Source organism: Ovis aries, chromosome 6, assembly GCF_016772045.2.
Source record: "Ovis aries strain OAR_USU_Benz2616 breed Rambouillet chromosome 6, ARS-UI_Ramb_v3.0, whole genome shotgun sequence".
Lineage (NCBI taxonomy): Eukaryota > Metazoa > Chordata > Mammalia > Artiodactyla > Bovidae > Ovis > Ovis aries.
Genome location: NC_056059.1, coordinates 91,816,441 through 91,836,802, shown reverse-complemented (window position 1 = coordinate 91,836,802; position 20,362 = coordinate 91,816,441). Strand labels below are relative to the sequence as shown.

The 20,362-nt window shown below is 40.9% G+C and overlaps 1 protein-coding gene across 2 annotated transcripts in view; it reads left to right on the top strand.

The window, feature by feature from the left end:
- Positions 1–20,362, top strand: part of SCARB2 (scavenger receptor class B member 2) — a 78,886-nt gene that overhangs the window by 31,684 nt on the left and 26,840 nt on the right. For both annotated transcript variants that reach the window (XM_015096290.3, XM_060417251.1), the window contains exons 3-5: positions 11,874–12,021; positions 13,603–13,791; positions 19,894–19,985. In XM_015096290.3, the coding sequence (XP_014951776.2) occupies positions 11,874–12,021; positions 13,603–13,791; positions 19,894–19,985 (429 nt within the window). The remainder of the gene's footprint in view (positions 1–11,873; positions 12,022–13,602; positions 13,792–19,893; positions 19,986–20,362) is intronic.

Below are 20,362 nucleotides of genomic sequence, written 5' to 3'. Positions count from 1 at the left end.
ATCTTAATGGTGATAACGAATGAGTAAGACACAGCGGTGTTCAGTGGCTTCAGTGGTGTCCGACTCTGCGACCCTATGGACTGTAGCCTGCCAGGCTCCTCTGCCTGTGGGATTCTCCAGGCAGGAATACTGCAGGGGGTTGCCGTGGGTTCTGCTACAGGAATCTTCCCCACCAAGGGATTGAACCCGAATCTCTTACGTCTCCTGTATTGGCAGGTAGGTACCTGGGAAGCCCTAAGACACAACCGACGCCCCCAGCAAGAGTGCAAAGGATGCGCCTTCAGCCCCTCTAATGGGCTTTTGTTACCATTTAGTGGATCTGATCTCTGTCACTTGTGAATTTGCCATTGTTTCCCTACACAGGAAAGACAGAACATTCTGGAAGCTCTGCCCCACCCCCACCCCCAGCCATTTAATAGTCTCTCAGGTTCCCTCCTGACTGAGTCCGCTGTGTGTCTGCAGAGAAGGGGAGGCCTTGTGGTCCCCCACTGGTCAGTGTGGACTGGTCTGGGGGTGGGAGTCTGTGCGGCGGGGGAGACCGCGCTGGGCAGTCGCAGGCTTGACTGATTGATCGGATACAGTTTACAGTGTTACGTTCTGTAAAGCTGTCACATAGTCATAAGTCTAGAATATTAATGTTTATGGGAAAATATGGTGGAAGTTCCACATGTAGATTAAAAAAACAGCAAAATGGTCAGTCTGGTTTAAGGAATGTACGTGTTGTTTACATTTTTATTAAGCTGTGGATTGAGCAGTCCTGGGACAGGTCTGTTGACACAAAGTTAATTTGCCTTGTGATCCTATTGCTTGGTGACCTCTTTGCCTAAATTTGTGTATTCAGTGACTTTTGCATCCTTTTTGAGGTTTTTCATTTTGTCAGGTTTCTATTTCGCCTGCTCTTTGACATTTCAAGCCTTTAAAAAATTAATTTGTCCAAAGGCCCTCTCAAGTCAGTTTCATGTTTCTAAGATGTAGTTGCTAAATTTACAATATCCCAGTAAGTATCTCCTTTTTTACTTTATGAGCTTTGCTGTTTGGATTGTTAATTTCTTTTATAAGGTAGTATTACTGCTTTGATAGTAAGGAAAAAGATGTGAGGGATAAGTATTTCATAAGTGTTTTTTTTTAATTCACTGACCATTAAGTTATACTGAATGATAAAGTAATCAACATTTACAGTATCATAAACAGCATTATTTTTAAAAGTGTAAACTATATTTTATGTTATAAAAATAATATATATAAGCAGCAAAGATAAAGTTGAAAGCACAGTAAATTTAAAAACTGCTGCTACCCTCCGTGATTTCACTCTCTCTTAGATGATGAGTGCTAATGGCTATATTCTCGTTTTTCCATGAATGGGTTTCCCTTTTGCATGGTTATACTGTTTATACTTCTTTATGTTCATGTGTGTGTGTGCACGCTCAGTCACTCAGTTGTGTCCGACTGTTTGTGACCTCATGGACTGTACCCCGTCAGGCTTCTCTGACCATGGAATTTCCCAGGCAAGAATACTGGAGTGGGTTGCCATTTCCTGTTCCAGGGAACCTTCCTAACCCAGGGATCAAACCTAAGTTGCCTGCATCTACCTGCATTGGCAGGCAGATTCTTTACCTCTGCACCACCTGGGAAGCATGTTCATATACATACATGTATATTCTACTCACTGAATATTACATGATAGGTATTTTCCCATGTATGTCTTTGTCTTGTTTATATAAATACATTTTTGTGATAATATTCAAGAGATAGAAGGAATATATTACTACACTTCCCCACTCGCTTCTTCTTAGACATATCGGTCAGTTCTTGTTCCATCCTTTGATTACCAAGTGGATTGAATGTTTGCCAACCAGTTGTGTTTCCGCTTTGTTAGTTCTTGTCCTTTCCCAGTTTTCCTATCTGGGAACTGGGTGTGTTCATGGCACTTACAAACTTTTTATATAATAATGATATTAATCCTTTGTTATAATTGTGGCAACTGCTTCTCTATTGTTTGCCTTTTTAAAATTTACATGTAACCAAATCTCTTCTTTAATGAACATTTCTATCATTTCCGAGCTTGAAAAGTCATACTTCTCTAAAGGTTTGAGTCTATTTTCTTGTATTCTTTCCCCCCCCCCCCACATTTAATTTCTTATGGATTTGTTTCCTTGCAATTTAGCCAAGGTAGGAATTCTATTTAAAGTTTCAAATGCTGTTCTGTTATTCCTTTGGTCCTTACCTCAACTCTGAGCCAAACTATATAAATGCCAAAGAGATGATAGAAAACATTTAAATGCCATGGTTATTGTTTCCATTATTTTAACAGAATGCTTATCTCTTTTTCTATAAACCCGACTTGCTCTTTTCTGGTATCTTTTTTTTTTTTTTTCTCGAAATAGAAATAGAAGTAGCTTTAGCTAAATCAGTTTTTTTTTTTTACTCAAAAGTAAGAAAAATACCTGCCTTTTTCACTTTCACTTTTCACTTTCATGCATTGGGGAAGGAAATGGCAACTCACTCCAGTATTCTTGCCTGGAGACTCCCAGGGACAGAAGAGCCTGGTGGGCTTCCGTCTCTGGGGTCGCACAGGGTCGGACACGACTGAAGCGACTTAGCAGCAGCAGCAGCATCCTGTACAAAAAGGAAGTGACCAGGTGGGCTTTAAATGCACGTGCATTCCTGGTGAGCCAGTGGAGACAGGGTAGCACTTGGGGGATGGGGGAACCATTTCCATCTTCAAGAGTAAAGCTGTTTCTTGTACACCTGTAACAAACATGGGCTATCCCCACCCTGGATCCAGTGCTTTTTCTCTTTGTCCTGCTCTGGGCTCTGGTTTTCAGTCTTTAACCCAGCTGACCAAGGCAGTGAGGACAGAAGGTTCTGGACCGCGCGGCTCAGACCTGGACTTTGGCCCGCCTCCCCGCTCCGCCCTGTTACCCGGGCCCTCCCATCGACCCTGGCTGCACCTCCCTTCCCAGCCACGCCCCGAGCTGCGGGCTACTCTTGCGGAACTGCCTCTGCAGTGTGTAACCTTCCGCCCCACTGCACTTTTCTCACTCTCCACTTGAGAAACACATCCTGTGCGGTTTCGTGGTGCCGCCTGCCTTGTTCTCGCTCTGCTTCTGTTCGGAAACCCCGTCACCTTCCCACCTTGGGGGAGCTGACTCCTTCCAGAACTAAGTGCGTTCAGGCTCCGCATTCCCTCCGGGCGCCCTTTCTAGTCGCTGCCCCTCCTCTGACCTGACAGCTTGGGGTCAGATTCACAGCTCTTTCTACCTGTGAGGTAGCCCTGTAAACAGCAGCCCGTTGTGCTCTGCCTTGGATTCTCTGAGGACAGGACCCAGGTCTTAACATCTCTGCATCTGGAGAACTTACCACAAGCCCCTCTCGCATTGGGTTCAGTTCAGTTCAGTTCAGTCGCTCAGTCGTGTCCGACTCTTTGCGACCCCATGAATCGCAGCACGCCTGGCCTCCCTGTCCATCACCATCTCCCGGAGTTCACTCAGACTCACGTCCATCGAGTCAGTGATGCCGTCCAACCATCTCATCCTCTGTCACCCCCTTCTCCTCCGCCCCTAATTCCTCCCAGCATCAGGGTCTTTTCCAGTGAGTCAACTCTTCTTCGCCTGAGGTGGCCAAAGTACTGCAGTTTCAGCTTTAGCATCAGTCCTTCCAATGAACACCCAGGACTGATCTCCTTTAGAATGGACTGGTTGGATCTCCTTGCAGTCCAAGGGACTCTCAAGAGTCTTCTCCAGCACCACCGTTCAAAAGCATCAATTCTTCGGCACTCATCTTTCTTTACACTCCAACTCTCACATCCATACATGACCACTGGAACAACCATAGCCTTGACTAGACGGACCTTTGCTGGCAAAGTAATATCTCTGCTTTTTAATATGCTATCTAGGTTGGTCATAACTTTCCTTCCAAGGAGTAAGCGTCTTTTAATTTCATGGCTGCAGTCACCATCTGCAGTGATTTTGGAGCGCCAAAAACAAAGTCTGACACTCTTTCCACTGTTTCCCCGTCTATTTGCCATGAAGTGATGGGACCGGATGCCATGATCTTTGTTTTCTGAATGTTGAGCTTTAAGCCAGCTTTTTCGCTCTCCTCTTTTACTGTCATCAAGAGGCTTTTTAGCTCCTCTTCACTTTCTGCCATGAGGGTGGTGTCATCTGCATATCTGAGGTTATTGATATTTCTCCCGGCAATCTTGATTCCAGCTTGTACTTCAACCATCTTGGCATTTAACACTATGTACTCTGCATATAAATTAAATAAGCAAAGGTGACAGTAAGCAGGGTGACAAATAAGCAGGGTGACAATATACAGCCTTGACGTACTCCTTTTCCTATTCGGAACCAGTCTGTTGTTCCATGTCCAGTTCTAACTGTTGCTTCCTGACCTGCATATAGGTTTCTCAAGAGGCAGGTGAGTTAGTCTGGTATTCCCATCTCTTTCAGAATTTTCCACAGTTTATTGTGATCCACACAGTCAAAAGCTTTGGCGTAGTCAATAAAGCAGAACTAGATGTTTTTCTGGAACTCTCTTGCATTTCCATGATCCAGCAGATGTTGGCAATTTGATCTCTAGTTCCTCTGCCTTTTCTAAAACCAGCTTGAACATCTGGAAGTTCATGGTTCATGTATTGCTGAAGCCTGGCTTGGAGAATTTTGAGCATTACTTTACTAGCTTGTGCGATGAGGGCAATTGTGCGGTAGTTTGCTCGTTCTTTGGCATTGCTTTTCTTTGAGATTAGTATGAAAACTGACCTTTTCCAGTCCTGTGGCCACTGCTGAGTTTTCCAAATTGGCTGGCATATTGAGTGCAGCACTTTCACCGCATCATTTTTCAGGATTTGAAATAGCTCAACTGAAATTCCATCACTTCCACTAGCTTTGTTCATAGTGATGCTTTCTAAGGCCCACTTGACTTCACATACCAGGATGTCTGGCTCTAGATGAGTGATCACACCATCGTGATTATCTTGGTCATGAAGCTCTTTTTTGTACAGTGCTTCTGTGTGTTCTTGCCACCTCTTCTTAATATCTTCTGCTTCTGTTAGGTCCATACCAATTCTGTCCTTTATCGAGCCCATCTTTGCATGAAATGTTCCCTTGGTATCTCTAATTTTCTTGAAGAGATCTCTAGAATTTCCCATTCTGTTGTTTTCCTCTATTTCTTTGCATTGATCGCTGAGGAAGGCTTTTTTATCTCTCCTTGCTATTGTTTGGAATTCTGCATTCAGATGCTTATATCTTTCCTTTTCTCCTTTGCTTTTCCCATTGGGTACTAGAAGCTAATGTTTCGTAAAGCACTTGGTATGTGTTCGGTAGTATTCTGACTGGATGACAAGCTTCTGTGGATTTAATTCTCATGGCAGCCCTACAAGGAAAGTGAGAGTTTTAGTCTCTCAGTTCAGTTCACTCGCTCAGTCGAGTCCGACTCTTTGCGACCCCATGAATCGCAGCACGCCAGGCCTCCCTGTCCATCACCAACTCCTGGAGGTCACTCAGACTCACATCTATCGAGTCCATGATGCCATCCAGCCATCTCATCCTCTGTCGTCCCCTTTTCCTCCTGCCCCCAATCCCTCCCAGCATCAGAGTCTTTTCCAGTGAATCAACTCTTCTCATGAGGTGGCCAAAGTACTGGAGTTTCAGCTTTACCATCCGTCCTTCCAAAGAAATCCCAGGGCTGATCTCCTTCAGAATGGACTGGTTGGATCTCCTTGCAGTCCAAGGGACTCTCAAGAGTCTTCTTAACACCACAGTTCAAAAGCATCAATTCTTCGGCGCTCAGCTTTCTTCACAGTCCAACTCTCGCATCTGTCCATGACCACTGGAAAAACCATAGCCTTGACTAGACGGACCTTTGTTGGCAAAGTAATGTCTTTGCTTTTGAATATGCTATCTAGGTTGGTCATAACTTTCCTTCCGAGGAGTAAGCATCTTTTAATTTCATCACTCAGTCACGTCCAACTCTTAGCGACCCCATGGACTGTGGCCCCTACCCCCACCCCGCTACTCTGTCCATGGTATTCTTCAGGCAAGAATACTGAAGTGGTAGCCATTTCCTTCCCCAGAGGATCTTCCCGACCCAGGGATCAAATCTGGGTCTCCTGCATTGTAGGGGGATTCTTTACCATCTGAGCCATCAGGGAAGCCTGTCTTACAAGGAAGGAATGATATTATTTCCATTTTATAGATGACGAAACCAAGGCATGAAGCTAGTAACAGATGAAGCCAGGATTAAATGCAAAGCCTGGCAGTCAGATCTCAACCCACACTCTACCCAGTGTGCTCAGCCACTTCTTACAGGCATTTTCAACAGAGAGCCTTGTGTGAATGAAGGACAGAAATGATAAGGGACATAGGATTATGTGGTGATATTGAATATATCTAGTTTATCCAACACCTCTGAGAAATTAGATATGGCAGAGATGTTAGTTTTTCAACTGATTAAAATTTTTCCTTTTGATTTCCTGATCTCAGGCATATTGTTTGACTTCTGTGAGGTGAGGTTTTTGCCTGAATCTTCAGGAGTTTAAAAAAAATTCTTTTTGTTTGTTTTAAAAAGTAAAAACTTCTTAAAAATGGTTTTAAATGAAGTAATCTCAATCATTTATTTTCCTGCCATATTAAAATAATTCATGGGGCATAACTCAACCTTTTCTGAGTGACCAGGACCATCACTGTGATTCAGTTCATCAGTTCAGTCGCTCACTCGTGTCCGACTCTTTGCGACCCCATGAATCGCAGCACGCCAGGCCTCCCTGTCCATCACCGTCTCCCGGAGTTCACTCAGACTCACATCCATCGTTCACATGGACTCACGTCCATGATGCCAACCAGCCATCTCATCCTTGGTCATCCCCTTCTCCTCCTGCCCCCAGTCCCTCCCAGCATCAGAGTCTTTTCCAATGAGTTAACTCTTCGCACGAGGTGGCCAAAGTACTGGAGCTTCAGCTTTAGCATCAGTCCTTCCAAAGAAATCCCAGGGTTGATCTTCAGAATGGACTGGTTGGAACTCCTTGCAGTCCAAGGGACTCTCAAGAGTCTTCTCCAACACCACAGTTCAAAAGCATCAATTTTTAGGTGCTCAGCCTTCTTCATAGTCCAACTCTCACATCCATACATGACCGCAGGAGAAACCATAGCCTTGACTAGACGGACCTTAGTCGGCAAAGTAATGTCTCTGCTTTTGAATATACTATCTAGGTTGGTCATAACTTTTCTTCCAAGGAGTAAGCGTCTTTTAATTTCATGGCTGCAGTCACCATCTGCCGTGATTTTGGAGCCCAAAAAAATAGTCTGACACTATTTCCACTGTTTCCCCATCTATTTGCCATGAAGTGATGGGACCAGATGCCATGATCTTCGTTTTCTGAATGTTGAGCTTTAAGCCAGCTTTTTCACTCTCCTCTTTCACTGTCATCAAGAGGCTTTTTAGCTCCTCTTCACTTTCTGCCATAAGGGTGGTGTCATCTGCATATCTGAGGTTATTGACATTTCTCCTGGCAATCTTGATTCCAGCTTGTGTTTCTTCCAGTCCAGCGTTTCTCATGATGTACTCTGCATATAAGTTAAATAAGCAGGGTGACAAGTTAAATAAGCAAGGTGACAGCCTTGACGTACTCCTTTTCCTATTCGGAACCAGTCTGTTGTTCCATGTCCAGTTCTAACTGTTGCTTCCTGACCTGCATACAGATTTCTCAAGAGGCAGGTCAGGTGGTCTGGTATTCCCATCTCTTTCAGAATTTTCCACAGTTTATTGTGATCCACACAGTCAAAGGCTTTGGCATAGTCAATGAAGCAGAAATAGATGTTTTTCTGGAACTCTCTTGCTTTTTCCATGATCCAGCAGATGTTGTGAATTTGATCTCTAGTTCCTCTGCCTTTTCTAAAACCAGCTTGAACATCAGGGAGTTCACAGTTCAAGTATTACTGAAGCCTGGCTTGGAGAATTTTGAACATTACTTTACTAGCATGTGAGATGAGTGCAATTGTGCGGTAGTTTGAGCATTCTTTGGCATTGCCTTTCTTTGGAATTGGCATGAAAATGGACCTTTTCCACCCCTGTGGCCACTGCTGAGTTTTCCAAATTTGCCGGCATATTGAGTGCAGCACTTTCACAGCATCATCTTTCAGGATTTGAAACAGCTCAACTGGAACTCCATCACCTCCACTAGCTTTGTTCATAGTGATGCTTTCTAAGGCCCACTTGACTTCACATTCCAGGATGTCTGGCTCTAGATTAGTGATCACATCATCATGATTATCGACCATGATTATGATTATCTGGGTCGTGAAGATCTTTTTGTACAGTTCTTCCATGTATTCTTGCCACCTCTTCTTAATATCTTCTGCTTCTGTTAGGTCCATACCATTTCTGTCCTTTATCAAGCCCATCTTTGCATGAAATATTCCCTTGGTATCTCTAATTTTCTTGAAGAGATCTCTAGTCTTTCCCATTCTGTTCTTTTCCTCTATTTCTTTGCATTGATCGCTGAAGAAGGCTTTCTTATCTCTTTCTATTCTTTGGAACTCTGCATTCAGATGCTTGTATCTTTCGTTTTCTCCTTTGCTTTTCGCCTCTCTTATTTTCACAGCTATTTGTAAGGCCTCCCCAGATAGCCATTTTGCTTTTTTGCATTTCTTTTCCATGGGGATGGTCTTGATCCCTGTCTCCTGGACAATGTCACGAACCTCATTCCATAGTTCATCAGGCACTGTATCTATCACATCTAGGCCCTTGTGATTAGCAAATAGCAAACTTTATTCTGAGCCTGTGCTGTCCTGGGACTTTGACATCAGTAGGATTTATTATCAGCTTCTAAGTAGCAGGGACCATACCAGATAGTTTTAAGTTGTTATTGCTCAGTTGCGTCCGACACTTTGCAACCCTACAGACTGCAGCGCACCAGGCTTCCCTGTCCTTCACTATCTCCCTGAGTTTGCTCAAACTCATGTCCATTGAGTCGATAGTCCCATCCAACCATCTCATCCTCTGTTGTCCCATTCTCTTCTTGCCTTCATTCTTTCCCAGTATCAGGGTTTTTTCCAATGAGTTGGCTTTTCCCATCAGGTGGCCAAAGTATTGGAGCTTCAGCTTCAGCATCAGTCCTTCCAATGAATATTCACGGTTGATTTCCTTCTGGGTTGACTGGTTTGATCTCCTTGCTGTCCAAGGGACTCTTAAGAGTCCTCTGTGAAATCAAAAAGGATTGTGTGGTCAAACCTTTGGAAGAGCTGTGCAGTCTCAGATATTTATATTACTGTGCATAACTTGCTGTTTAGTACTAGAGAAGAACAGAGACTCGTCTACTTTCATGCACGTGTAGGTAGGCATTTGTTTCTTGTTGGCTTGTCTCTTTATTTTAAAATCTAGAACAGGTTTAAGAGGCATCCTGATTTTTTTTTCCTTCCCACCCCCTTTTTTTTTTTAATTGTAGTATAACTGCTTTACAATGTTGTGTTCATTTCTGCTGTACAACTATGTGAATCAGCTGTATGTATACATAGATCCCTTCCCTGTGAACCTCTCATCCCACCCCTCTAGGTCATCACAGCTGGTTTTTTGGTTTTTAATTTTATTTATTGATTTTGGTTGTGCTGGGTCTTCATTGCTGCAAGGGCTTCTCTCTGATCGCAGTGAGCAGGGGCTGCTCTCTAGTTGTGGTACGCTGGCTTCTCGGTGCGGTGACTTCTCTTGTTTCCAAGAACAGGCTCTAGGCCTGCTAGGCTTCAGTAGTTGTGACTCCTGGCCACTAGACCACAGGTTCACTAGTTGTGGGGCACGGGCTTCGTTGCTCCACGGCAGGGAGCAACTTCTGGATCTTCCTTATGGATCAGGGATCAAGCCCGCATCTCCTGCACTGGCAGGCTGATTCTTTACCAACTGAGCCACCAGATTAACCCCATAGAGCTGTTTTTGATGAATAACTATATTAAGTGATGAAATGATTATATCTGAGAGTCTTCAAAACAGTTTTCAGATTTATATTAAAGCATTAAAATTATCCAGATACCCATTTCCAAGGGAAAAAAAGACTTACTTAGAATTTACCTGAGATGTTAAGATTATTCATTTACAATCTAAATAACATCATTAAGCAGTTTATGACTGAGTGCCAGAGGTGTGGTATAGGGATGAGAAACCCAGCTTGTGACTGTGGTCAGGAAAGGCCTCTGAAGGAGGTGGTGAGTAACCCCGTTGCCCAATGCCTGTGTCAGAATTATAAACTCTAAATTAGCTCTGTTCAATGGAAATAGATGTGAATCACCTATGCATTTCAGATTTTTCTAGTAACCACATTCAAGAAAGTAAAAAGAAACATGCAATTAATTTAAATAATATATGTTTATTTTACTCATTCTAAAATAGTATCATTTCTGAATGGATAAAGATGTGGTATGTATACACACACACAAACATACACATATACAATTGAGTAAAATTTTGTCATTTGCAATAACTTAGATGTACTTAAAGGGCATTATGCTAAGTGAAATAAGTCATAGCAAGGTAAATTACTGTATGATATCATTTCTATGTGGAATCTGAAAAATATAGCAAATTAGTGAATATATAACAAAAAAGAAGTAGGCTCACAGATATAGAGAACAAACTAGTGGTTACCAGTGGGGAGGGAACAAGGGCCAGTCTAAGGGTAGGGGAGTAACAGGTATACACTATTAGGTATAAAATAAGCTACAGGGTTATATTGCACAACACAGGGAATGTAGCCAATACTTTATAGTGACTATAAATTAATTTTTAAAATTGTGAATCACTATATTGTAAACCTGTAACTTATATTGCACAGCAACTATACTTCAATTTAAAAATAAACAGAATAAAATAGTATCTTTTAAACATGTAATCGATATTAAAACATTGGATATTTTACATTGGTTTTTTTTTTTTTTTTGGTACTGTTTTTGAAATCTGGTGTGTATCTCACCCTTATAACACATTTCAGTTCCAATTAGCCCCAGTTCAAACATTCAGCAGACACAGGCCTACCAGGTAAGACAGCACAGCCCTAGATGGAACAGGAAGAACAGTATGCAGTCATGGGAGAGAAGGAAAGACATGGGAATTTAATGACCATCTACTGTGGACCAGGCAGATTCACAACTGGCATGAGGCATTTAATGAACAAAACATTGGTCCTGTTTTTATGTAAAATTCTGATATTTTGTTCATCATGAATTTTTGGCATTAATTTTGATTTTTAAAATTGCATTAAAATATTATTTATTTTAATTACAGAGTGTTTGGGCTCCTCTTACATTTTGTACCCAAGACAGGTGCATCATTTCCCTCACCCTAATCCCAGGCCTGGCAATAGGCACTTCCTACCAACTTTGCCAATACCTCATCTGGGGGCACTCTCCTGAACCAGGCTGAACTGGATATCAAAACCATGAGTGAACTCCTCTAATTGACTAAGCCTTGGACATTCATTTTGTTAAATTAATTTTCAATTGAATTCAACTTAGAAATGAAAAGACACTGGTAGACATATTGAAATGGAAATTGAATCTATAAACTGAAAAATCTGAAAATGTTTTGGAACCAAACTATAACCTCAGAGAGAGTTATTGGCTTTGATTGCCTAGTCAAAGTAACCCCATATTGCTTTTCCAAATTATGGGTGAAAAGAAGGAAAGCAACAGGTTTTTTACTCTCTCTGGGGTCTTATTTCCTTCCCACATTGTAGCTGGAATCTCCAGTGTTTAGGGGGTTCAGTATCTGCTGTTTCTCCCAGTATACTGAGAATGTTATATTGAAAATAACTTTAATGATGAAAGAAATGAAAATTGTATTACTTAACAAAGTGTTGCCTATTTTCAACAAGATCCTTTTCTTTCTTTTAGGGAACTCAGAAACAAAGACGAAATTCAATTTGGAGATAATGGAACAACAATATCCGCTGTGAGCAACAAGGCCTATGTTTTTGAACGAGACAAATCTGTTGGAGACCCGAAAATTGACTTAATTAGAACAATAAATATTCCTGCATTGGTAAGTAGGCATTTTAAATCTCATTATTGTGGATTTTAGAAGAAAGGAAAAAGCTAAGCTAAGTCCATTACAGTTTTACTTTTCAGTTCCGTCCAGTTCAGTCGCTCAGTCATGTCCGACTCTTTGCGACCCCATGAATTGCAGCATTCCAGGCCTCCCTGTCCATCACCAACTCCCGGAGTTTACCCAAACTCATGTCCATCGAGTCGGTGATGCCATCCAGCCATATCATCCTCTGTCGTCCCCTTCTCCTCCTGCCCCCAATCCCTCCCAGCATCAGGGTCTTTTCCAATGAGTCAACTCTTCGCATGAGGTGGCCAAAGTATTGGAGTTTCAGCTTTAGCATCAGTCCTTCCAGTGAACACCCAGGACTGATCTCCTTTAGGATGGACTGGTTGGATCTCCTTGGGGCTTTTAGGAGCTATTAAGTTATATATTTAGGTGTATATATATATTTTTAATATGTACATATTTTAATTTTTTAATATGTGTATGTGTATATATATCTATATCTCTCCCCTTCCATTCTTTAAAGTTCATTTTAGACTTTTTGAGGTTTTTCAAATGTGGTCTCTTCAAATGGTGACAAAGTGCAAATTTTAAGATTTTTTTTTTCAGTTTCTTCCTGTGTGTTCAGGATCAGACTTGTGCAAATAAGCATGTCTCTAGGATTTTGGAGGGTAGCTGATCATATTTAAAGTGTTTATTTTCCCTCTTGTTTTTGTTCAGAAACTCTAGCAATAGAATTTGCTTGCTACTTTTTTTTCTTTTTAGCTTCTTATTTTGTATTGAGGTGTATCTGGTTCATAGTGTTGTGATAGTTTTAGGTGAACGGTGAAGGGTCTCAGCCATATACAGACATGTATCCATTCTCCTCCAAACTCCCCTCCCATCCAGGCTGGCACAATATAACACTGAGTAGAGTTCCAGTAGGTCCTTGTTGGTTATCCATTTTAAATATAGTAGTGTGTACATATTTCGCTTCCTATGATGGATTTTTTTAATCCTTAAAATATGTATTGACTTTCCCCCATCTCCTTTTAAATAGCAGAGACTAGGCTGTTGAAGACAACCTAGTATTGGGCTCTGTTTTTAAGGGCAATTATCGTTAATAGAAATACATGAGACCCAAGAAACTTCTACTCATTCCCTCGGAGGCTCCCATCTTAACTCCTAGGTGACCACCACATATGCGCCTGGACCTGGAAAGTATTAGACCCCGGATCAGGCCCAGCCCAGCTGCCTAATGGGGCAGTATATGCGGGCGCCCCCAGCCTCCAGCCCTGATCAGGAGGAAGATAGTGCCATCTTGTGGCAACGATGCCAATGCACCGCAAGAGTTGTTCCCTTTCTGTGGTTCCTGGGTTGCAAGTGAGGATCTCATTTACGAAATGTAATACTGAGAAAGGACAATAAGTGAAGAGATTTATCCTTCATGCTCAGCCAGAGAGGAGCTCACTGGCTGATTTTTCAGCTGTTTGATCGCAATACTTACATTTAGATCTGCAGCCCCCTTTGCTGAAGGGACGGTAGGTGGTTGGGGTGCAGACACAGCTGTCTGAATTTGCCTGTGCTCCTCAGACCGCCATGGAATGGAGCCAGCTGCCCTTACTCCGGGAGTTCATCGAGGCCCTGCTGAAGGCCTATCGGCAGAAGCTCTTTGTGACCCACACGGTGGATGAACTGCTCTGGGGTTACAAAGATGAAATCTTATCCCTCATCAGCGTTTTCAAACACGACGTCTCTCCCTATTTTGGCCTGTTTTATGGGGTAAGTCGATTTTTCTTTTCAGAAACTGTGTGTTCAGCTGAAGAGGAGGGCATTGCAAGCCAGATTATATCTTCACTTTGGGTGAATTACTTGGCACTCTTGATCTCTTGTAGAGTATGTGAAAAATAAGAAAGTACTTTAGTAGGGGAAGAAAAACTTCTACAATTTCAACATGCTACCAGCACTGACTTTGAATGAGTGTGAAAAAAATGTATGAAGTGGGGCTGTGCCATTAATCTTTCAAAGTGTCATAAATATGAGTGATCAATGTCAAGTTTCGATGGCTTAGTGACTAAACCCATGGATCAGCCTGACAAAGGCAAATGAGAAACTAAATAGGGATGTGATAGTACGTTAGGGATGGGAAGTACTTATTATATTTTCAGACATCTCATTTGTGAAAGATGTTGGATAATTTGAAACTCCATGTGCCCTTCACCTATGATTTATTTAGCTTATAAGTGAAATTTTGCATCATTTCTTTGCAGATTTTATTTACTTTGATTTGCAACCCCCAAAATGGGCTTCCCTGGTAGCTCAGCTGGTAAAGAATCCACCTCCAAGGCAGGAGGCCCTGGTTTGATTCCTGGGTCGGGAAGACCCACTGGAGGAGGGACAGGCTACACACTTCAGTATTCTTGGGCTTCCTTGGTGGCTCAGCTGGTAAAGAATCTGCCTGCAGTGGGTTCAGTCCCTGGGTTGGGAAGATCCCCTGGAGAAGGGAAAGGCTACCCACAACGGTATTCTGGCCTGGAGAATCCCATGGACTGTGTAGTCCATGGCATTGCAAAGAGACGGACATAACTGAGCAAACCAAAACTATCAGCATTCAAGTAATTATTATTTGAAGTATATGTTATTAACTGCTTGAGCTTGAAATAAACAAAAAGTGAAAGTGAAAGTGTTAGTTGCTCAGTCCTGTCCAGCTCATGGCAACCCCATGGACTGTAGCCCTCCAGGGAGGGCTGTCCGTGGGATTCTCCAGGCAAGAATATTGGAGTGGGTTGCTGTTCTCTTCTCCTGGGGATCTTCCCCACCCAGGGATCGAACCTGTATGTCTCACATCTGCATTGGAAAGTGGGTTCTTTACTGCTAGTGCCACCTAAAAGCAATTAAAGTCTGTATCCCCCTGCCCGCCACCCCCCCCCCAAAAAAAACTTGAGTAAAATGGATAGTTGAAAGGTTGATAAATGACAAACTTAAACTCAGGAAGAGAGGGTAAGTTCAGGGCAGGATATGTAATTGTGATTAATTTCCCCATCTTTAAATTTGTGGTTATTCTCTGGCTCTAACTACTGAAGAATATCACCTCATCCTGTAATCTCTTAGCATTTCAGTTGGTAAATGGTGGTAACACAGCCCCTGTACTGTCAGGGATATATAACACTTAAAAACTATGGTTAACAAAATGGTTAACAACTTTTAGATATTACCTTCACAAGAGGAGGAGGGTCCTAGGACTAGGGTCCTACCAACCCTAAATCCTTCACTCTGGGCAAGCAGACCCAATCGATGTTCCCTGGAAGGTTCCATCTGACAGGAACCCAGCTTCCATGGGACCAGAGGAAGCACTGATTTCTTGTTGTGACTAAACTCCTGTCTAGAAATAATTGCAGGGAAACTCCCTACAGAGAGATACAAAGGCTACCACCCATCTGCCAAGTAGATTCTATTCCTCATACCTCAGTATTTCTCTGATAATTTTCATTGTATAGCTTGCTTTTTGTTTTTACACTGACCCCATCAGACTTACGGGGCTTCCCAGGTGGTGCTAGCAGTAAAGAGCCCATCTGCCAACACAGGAGACATAAGAGATGTGGGTTTGATCCCTGGGTCAGGAAGATCCCCTGGAGGAGGCCATGGCAACCCACTCCAGTATTCTTGCCTGGAGAATCCCATGGACAGAGGAGCCTGGTGGGCTACAGTCCATGGGGTCACAAAGAGGTGGACATGATAGAGGCAACTTAGCATGCATGCATGCCTCAGACTTATAACTAATATCCTTAAATACCTTTTAAAAATGTAATTCACATTTACAGGCTGATTTAAGAAATTGGTAGTTTTGCTTTCCCACAGGAAGAATGTGTTGGTTTACTTTATTTTTTCTTCTTTCTTTGCCTCCACTGTAACTCTATAAAACCTCATTAGTGAAAAACCATAGCATTGCTCAGTTGGATTAGTACCTGGCATGGATTTCCCACGTTCAGGAAAAGAGCGTGAGACATTGACTCAAGAGGGGCTGGATCCACTTCCTGACTGTTTAATTTAATAACCAAGGGACTTTTCTGACCCTCAGTTTCATCATTTGTAACTTGAGAATAAAGGTATCCACACTTCAAAGCTTGTTTGAAATAGCCAAAATGAGAGTCCACAAGAGTGCTTTGCAAACTATAAATTGCAACACACATTTCAGGAACTGGTTTTTTCTTTTCTGTGACTCACTCAGAAAAGAAGACCCTGAATTACTAATAATATGAATGACTGGTATATGTTTCCATTTTGGAGCCGAATAAACTCTCTCTACTGTTGTTTTTAAAAATGCAAAGGTGTTTTTTGTTCAGTTTTTTATCTGCTCTAGCCAAATACTGACTCTGTCGCCAGCAGTACAGAGATCCACACTTGGGCTGCCATTCATGCAAGACTGGGACAGACCGTGGGCTTGTGTACTTTGCTGGCACCTACTGCTCTGCACCTGTCTGAGCCTGGCCTCCAGTCTTTCCTTAATCCCAGTGGTATCTACCACATATCCCTCTGATCCCCTAGACCATTCCACCAGCTTCACTGCACCTTGTGACTAAAGAAGAAAACCTTAGTTAAGGCCATCGAACATTTTTTCCTTAAAGACTTTAATGATGAAACAATCAAATGATTTGGTTGTTTCATCTTTAAATGGCAGGACAGAATGTGAGAGTGAGTAGGAAGAGGTGATACAGACAGTGTGAGAGCAAGACAGCTCCCAAGAGCAAGAGGCCTGGCTGGGTATCTCTTAGTTGCCTACTGGAAAGCCAGTCAGGATATCTGTACCTGTTGATTTTAAGGTACCTCTGTTTTCCTCGGCATAAAAGAGTTCAGGCACCTCCCAGTGAGTGTGGATTCTTGGATGTGTTACATAAAATGATGGTGGCTGGGAAGGATCTTTGAGAAGTCAGCCAGTCCTATTGCATGGATGGATTATGCATTTGTTATGCTAGGAGTATGAATGATGTCTTATTCTCAGAACATTTCTCAACCTCCTGCAGTAATATGTTTCTTGTATGCAACCCACATCCCCACTGCAGTAACACAAAACCTACTTATTCCTATTTGTCTTCAAACAACAAAAGTTCTAGTGAGTAACAAGGAAGCATTGATATTCTGTGTCTGACTCTTAGGCCACTAACAGTTGGGGAGAAGTCTGAGTGACTGAAATCTTTAAATGCTTACCCGCTTAGCTTAGCCTACATTTGAGTTAGCTGTAGGACTGCAAGAAGTAAAACACGTGTCTTTTTAAAATTTGGTGGTTCAACATTCTTTTGTGTGAGTATGCTTCTATGTTATTGTATGTTCACATTGTTGCTCTCAAAGAGAGGTCCCTTCTCATATTTTAAAGTCATATAAAGCTTCATATGTGGAACACAATGTGACTGTTATGTATGTGGACAGTGTTGACATACTGACATAGTTAGTGAAATAATATTGTGATGAAAAGGACCCAGGTAGGCCAAAAAAAAAAAAAATTGAAAAGAGAATTCACAAAGGGTATGAATGTTTTTTAAGGCAAAGGATTGAATGAAAAAAGAATTCAACCTCACTGAATACAGAAATGCAAAAAGAAATAAGAACCCCTTTTTTTGTTGTTGACTCAATAAGCAAAGTTTAACAAAAGGCATCTGAGGAATGTAAATTGATGTATCTTGCTCTTTCCACTGAGTGATCTTGAGCAACTTGCTAATGAGTTTCAAAAGCTTTAAAAATGTTAATGTTCTTTTAGCTAGCAGTATCACCTTTAGTGGTCTATTTAGAAAATAAAAAGGTTTTAATCATAAAGATATACATACATTATTCATAGTAGCAAAAATTTTTAAACTAAATATTTAGTAATAAGAAAGTGGTTAAATTATTTCCACCTAATATGAAGTCATTAAGTTGAACCTGGGAAGAACTTTTTTAGGAAGAACAGGAAATATACAAATAACTAAAGAAATTGTATATATGTACAAAAATTGTGTGTGGCTTATGTATATTACATATGTATATTACATATATATGTATAAGTTCTATAAACAAATTTTCTGTAGAAAAAAGACTAAAAAGAAACAGACCAAAATACTGAAAAAAAAAAGTGTATGTTGCTTCTTAAAGTCCTCCACTTAACTCAGATGTAGTCTAAGCTAAGTGGTTAAACATTTAAATGTTTCAGAGTAACTCGTGCATTTCCCAGAAACCAAAACTCCATCTCAGGTGAAGAACTTGTAAGAATTTACAGAGTATGTGTGCCATTAAGAAGTGTAACCTGGAAAGAATATACAACTCAAGAAAATTTTGGTTGAAGAATGGAATTATATTAATATCACTTTCTTCTATTCAAGTGTAGTCAGGTCCTGGCCCTGGATTTACGCTTCTTTTAAAATTTTTTAATTGAGATAGAATTCACTTAACATAAAATTCAGCATTGAAAAGTATACAATTCAGTGGCTTTTATTATATTCACACAGTTGTGCAAGTGCCACCAGAACAGTTTCATCACCAGTGTAATTCCAGAACATTTTCATCACCTGCCCCAAAACCCACAGACTGTTAGCAGTCTCTTCCATTCCTCATTCCTACCAGTTCCCGGTAACTTGAATCTACTCTCTCTATGTATAGATATGCCTATTGTGGACATACATATAAATGGAATGGAATTTATATGAAATCATATAAATGATTTCACACCCATGTTGTGGCATATATCAGCACTCATTCTTTTTCATGGCTGAGTGATAGTCTATTGTATGGATATACCACACTGTTTATCCATTCTTCAGTTGATGTATATTTGATTCATTTATACTTTTGGCAATTAATAATGCTGCTATGAACATTTGTGTACAGGTTTTTATATGGCCATTAGAGATAAATTTTGGAGTAGAATTCTCTTGGGTATATTATAGAAGTAGAGTTTTGGAGTCTTAAGCAACATTATGTATAACTTTTTGACTAGCTGACAAACTGTTTTCCATAGCAACTGCCACATTTTACATTCACACCATCAGTGTAGAAAGGCTCTAGTTTCTCCGCATCTTCACCAACATTTGGTCTTTTCCTTTTTTTAAAATATCCCTCCTCATGGGTATGAAGTTGTATCTCATTGTGGTTTTGATTTGCATTTTTCTAATAACTGATAATATTGAGCATCTTTTCATGTTTTTATTGGTTATTTAGATAATTTCTTTGGAGAAATGTCTCTTCAATTCTCTGTCCATTGTTTAATTGGGCTCATACTTTTTAAAAGCGTAAAGTAATAACCTGGCCAATATGGGATTTAACAAATAGTCACTCTATTCCCTAGTTCTGGTTCAGTCTCATGAGGCATGTAGGTTCCACTAGGGCAGTTTCATAAAGATTAAATGCGCTAGTATCATTTAGGGGTCTCTAGAAAAACAGAATCAGTAGAGATTTGTATATTTATTGAGGGATTTATGTTGTGTTGGCCAGAACGTTCATTTTGCTTTGCCCCTAGGGTGTTACAGAAAAACCCAGATGAACTTCCAGCAAACCCAGGATTAAGGAATTGGCTTATATGATTGTGGGGGCTGCCAAGTGGCAAGTATGAAATCTGTGGGACAGGCTAGCAAGGCTGGAAACTCAGGCAAGATTTCTATGCTGTAGTCTTAAGGAAAGAATTTTTTTTCCTCCAGGAAACCTCAGATTTTGCTTTTAGAGCTTTCAGCTGATTAAATGAGCCTACATTCATTATCAACAGTAATCTCCTTTACTAAAGCTGAACTGATCACATCTACAATATATAGCAACATCTAGAGTATTGTTTGGCCAAACAACTAGGCACCATAGCCTGGCCAAGTTAACACATAAAATGAACCATCACAGTTAACTTAAATAACCGTATTCACTTATTTTCAGAAAAATGGGACTAATGACGGAGACTATGTTTTTCTAACTGGAGAAGACAATTACCTTAACTTTTCCAAGATTGTGGAATGGAATGGAAAAACGTAAGTCTAATGGCTTATCAGTATAATTATGTTTTCAATTTTCATTTAAATTGAATGTCCACTTCTGCTTTATTTTTTTAAAAAATTAGCACAATCATTTTTGGGTAAAAATATATCAATTAAAAATCTATAATTATGCAAAATATCCTATATATAAATCATATAGTCTAAACATGTAAAATTATTATTTTGTAAATCAGGATTGGGGTAAGGTACTCCACAGATTAAATACTAAGTTATTAGTATTATACAATTATTAGTATTAGTATACAATTACCATATAATGATATGTAGGTTTCTCATGGTTACAGCATGAATCACAATCCAGTGAAAAGTTTCACTTTTCCACTTGCTATTGTTTGTTGCTGTTTAGTTGC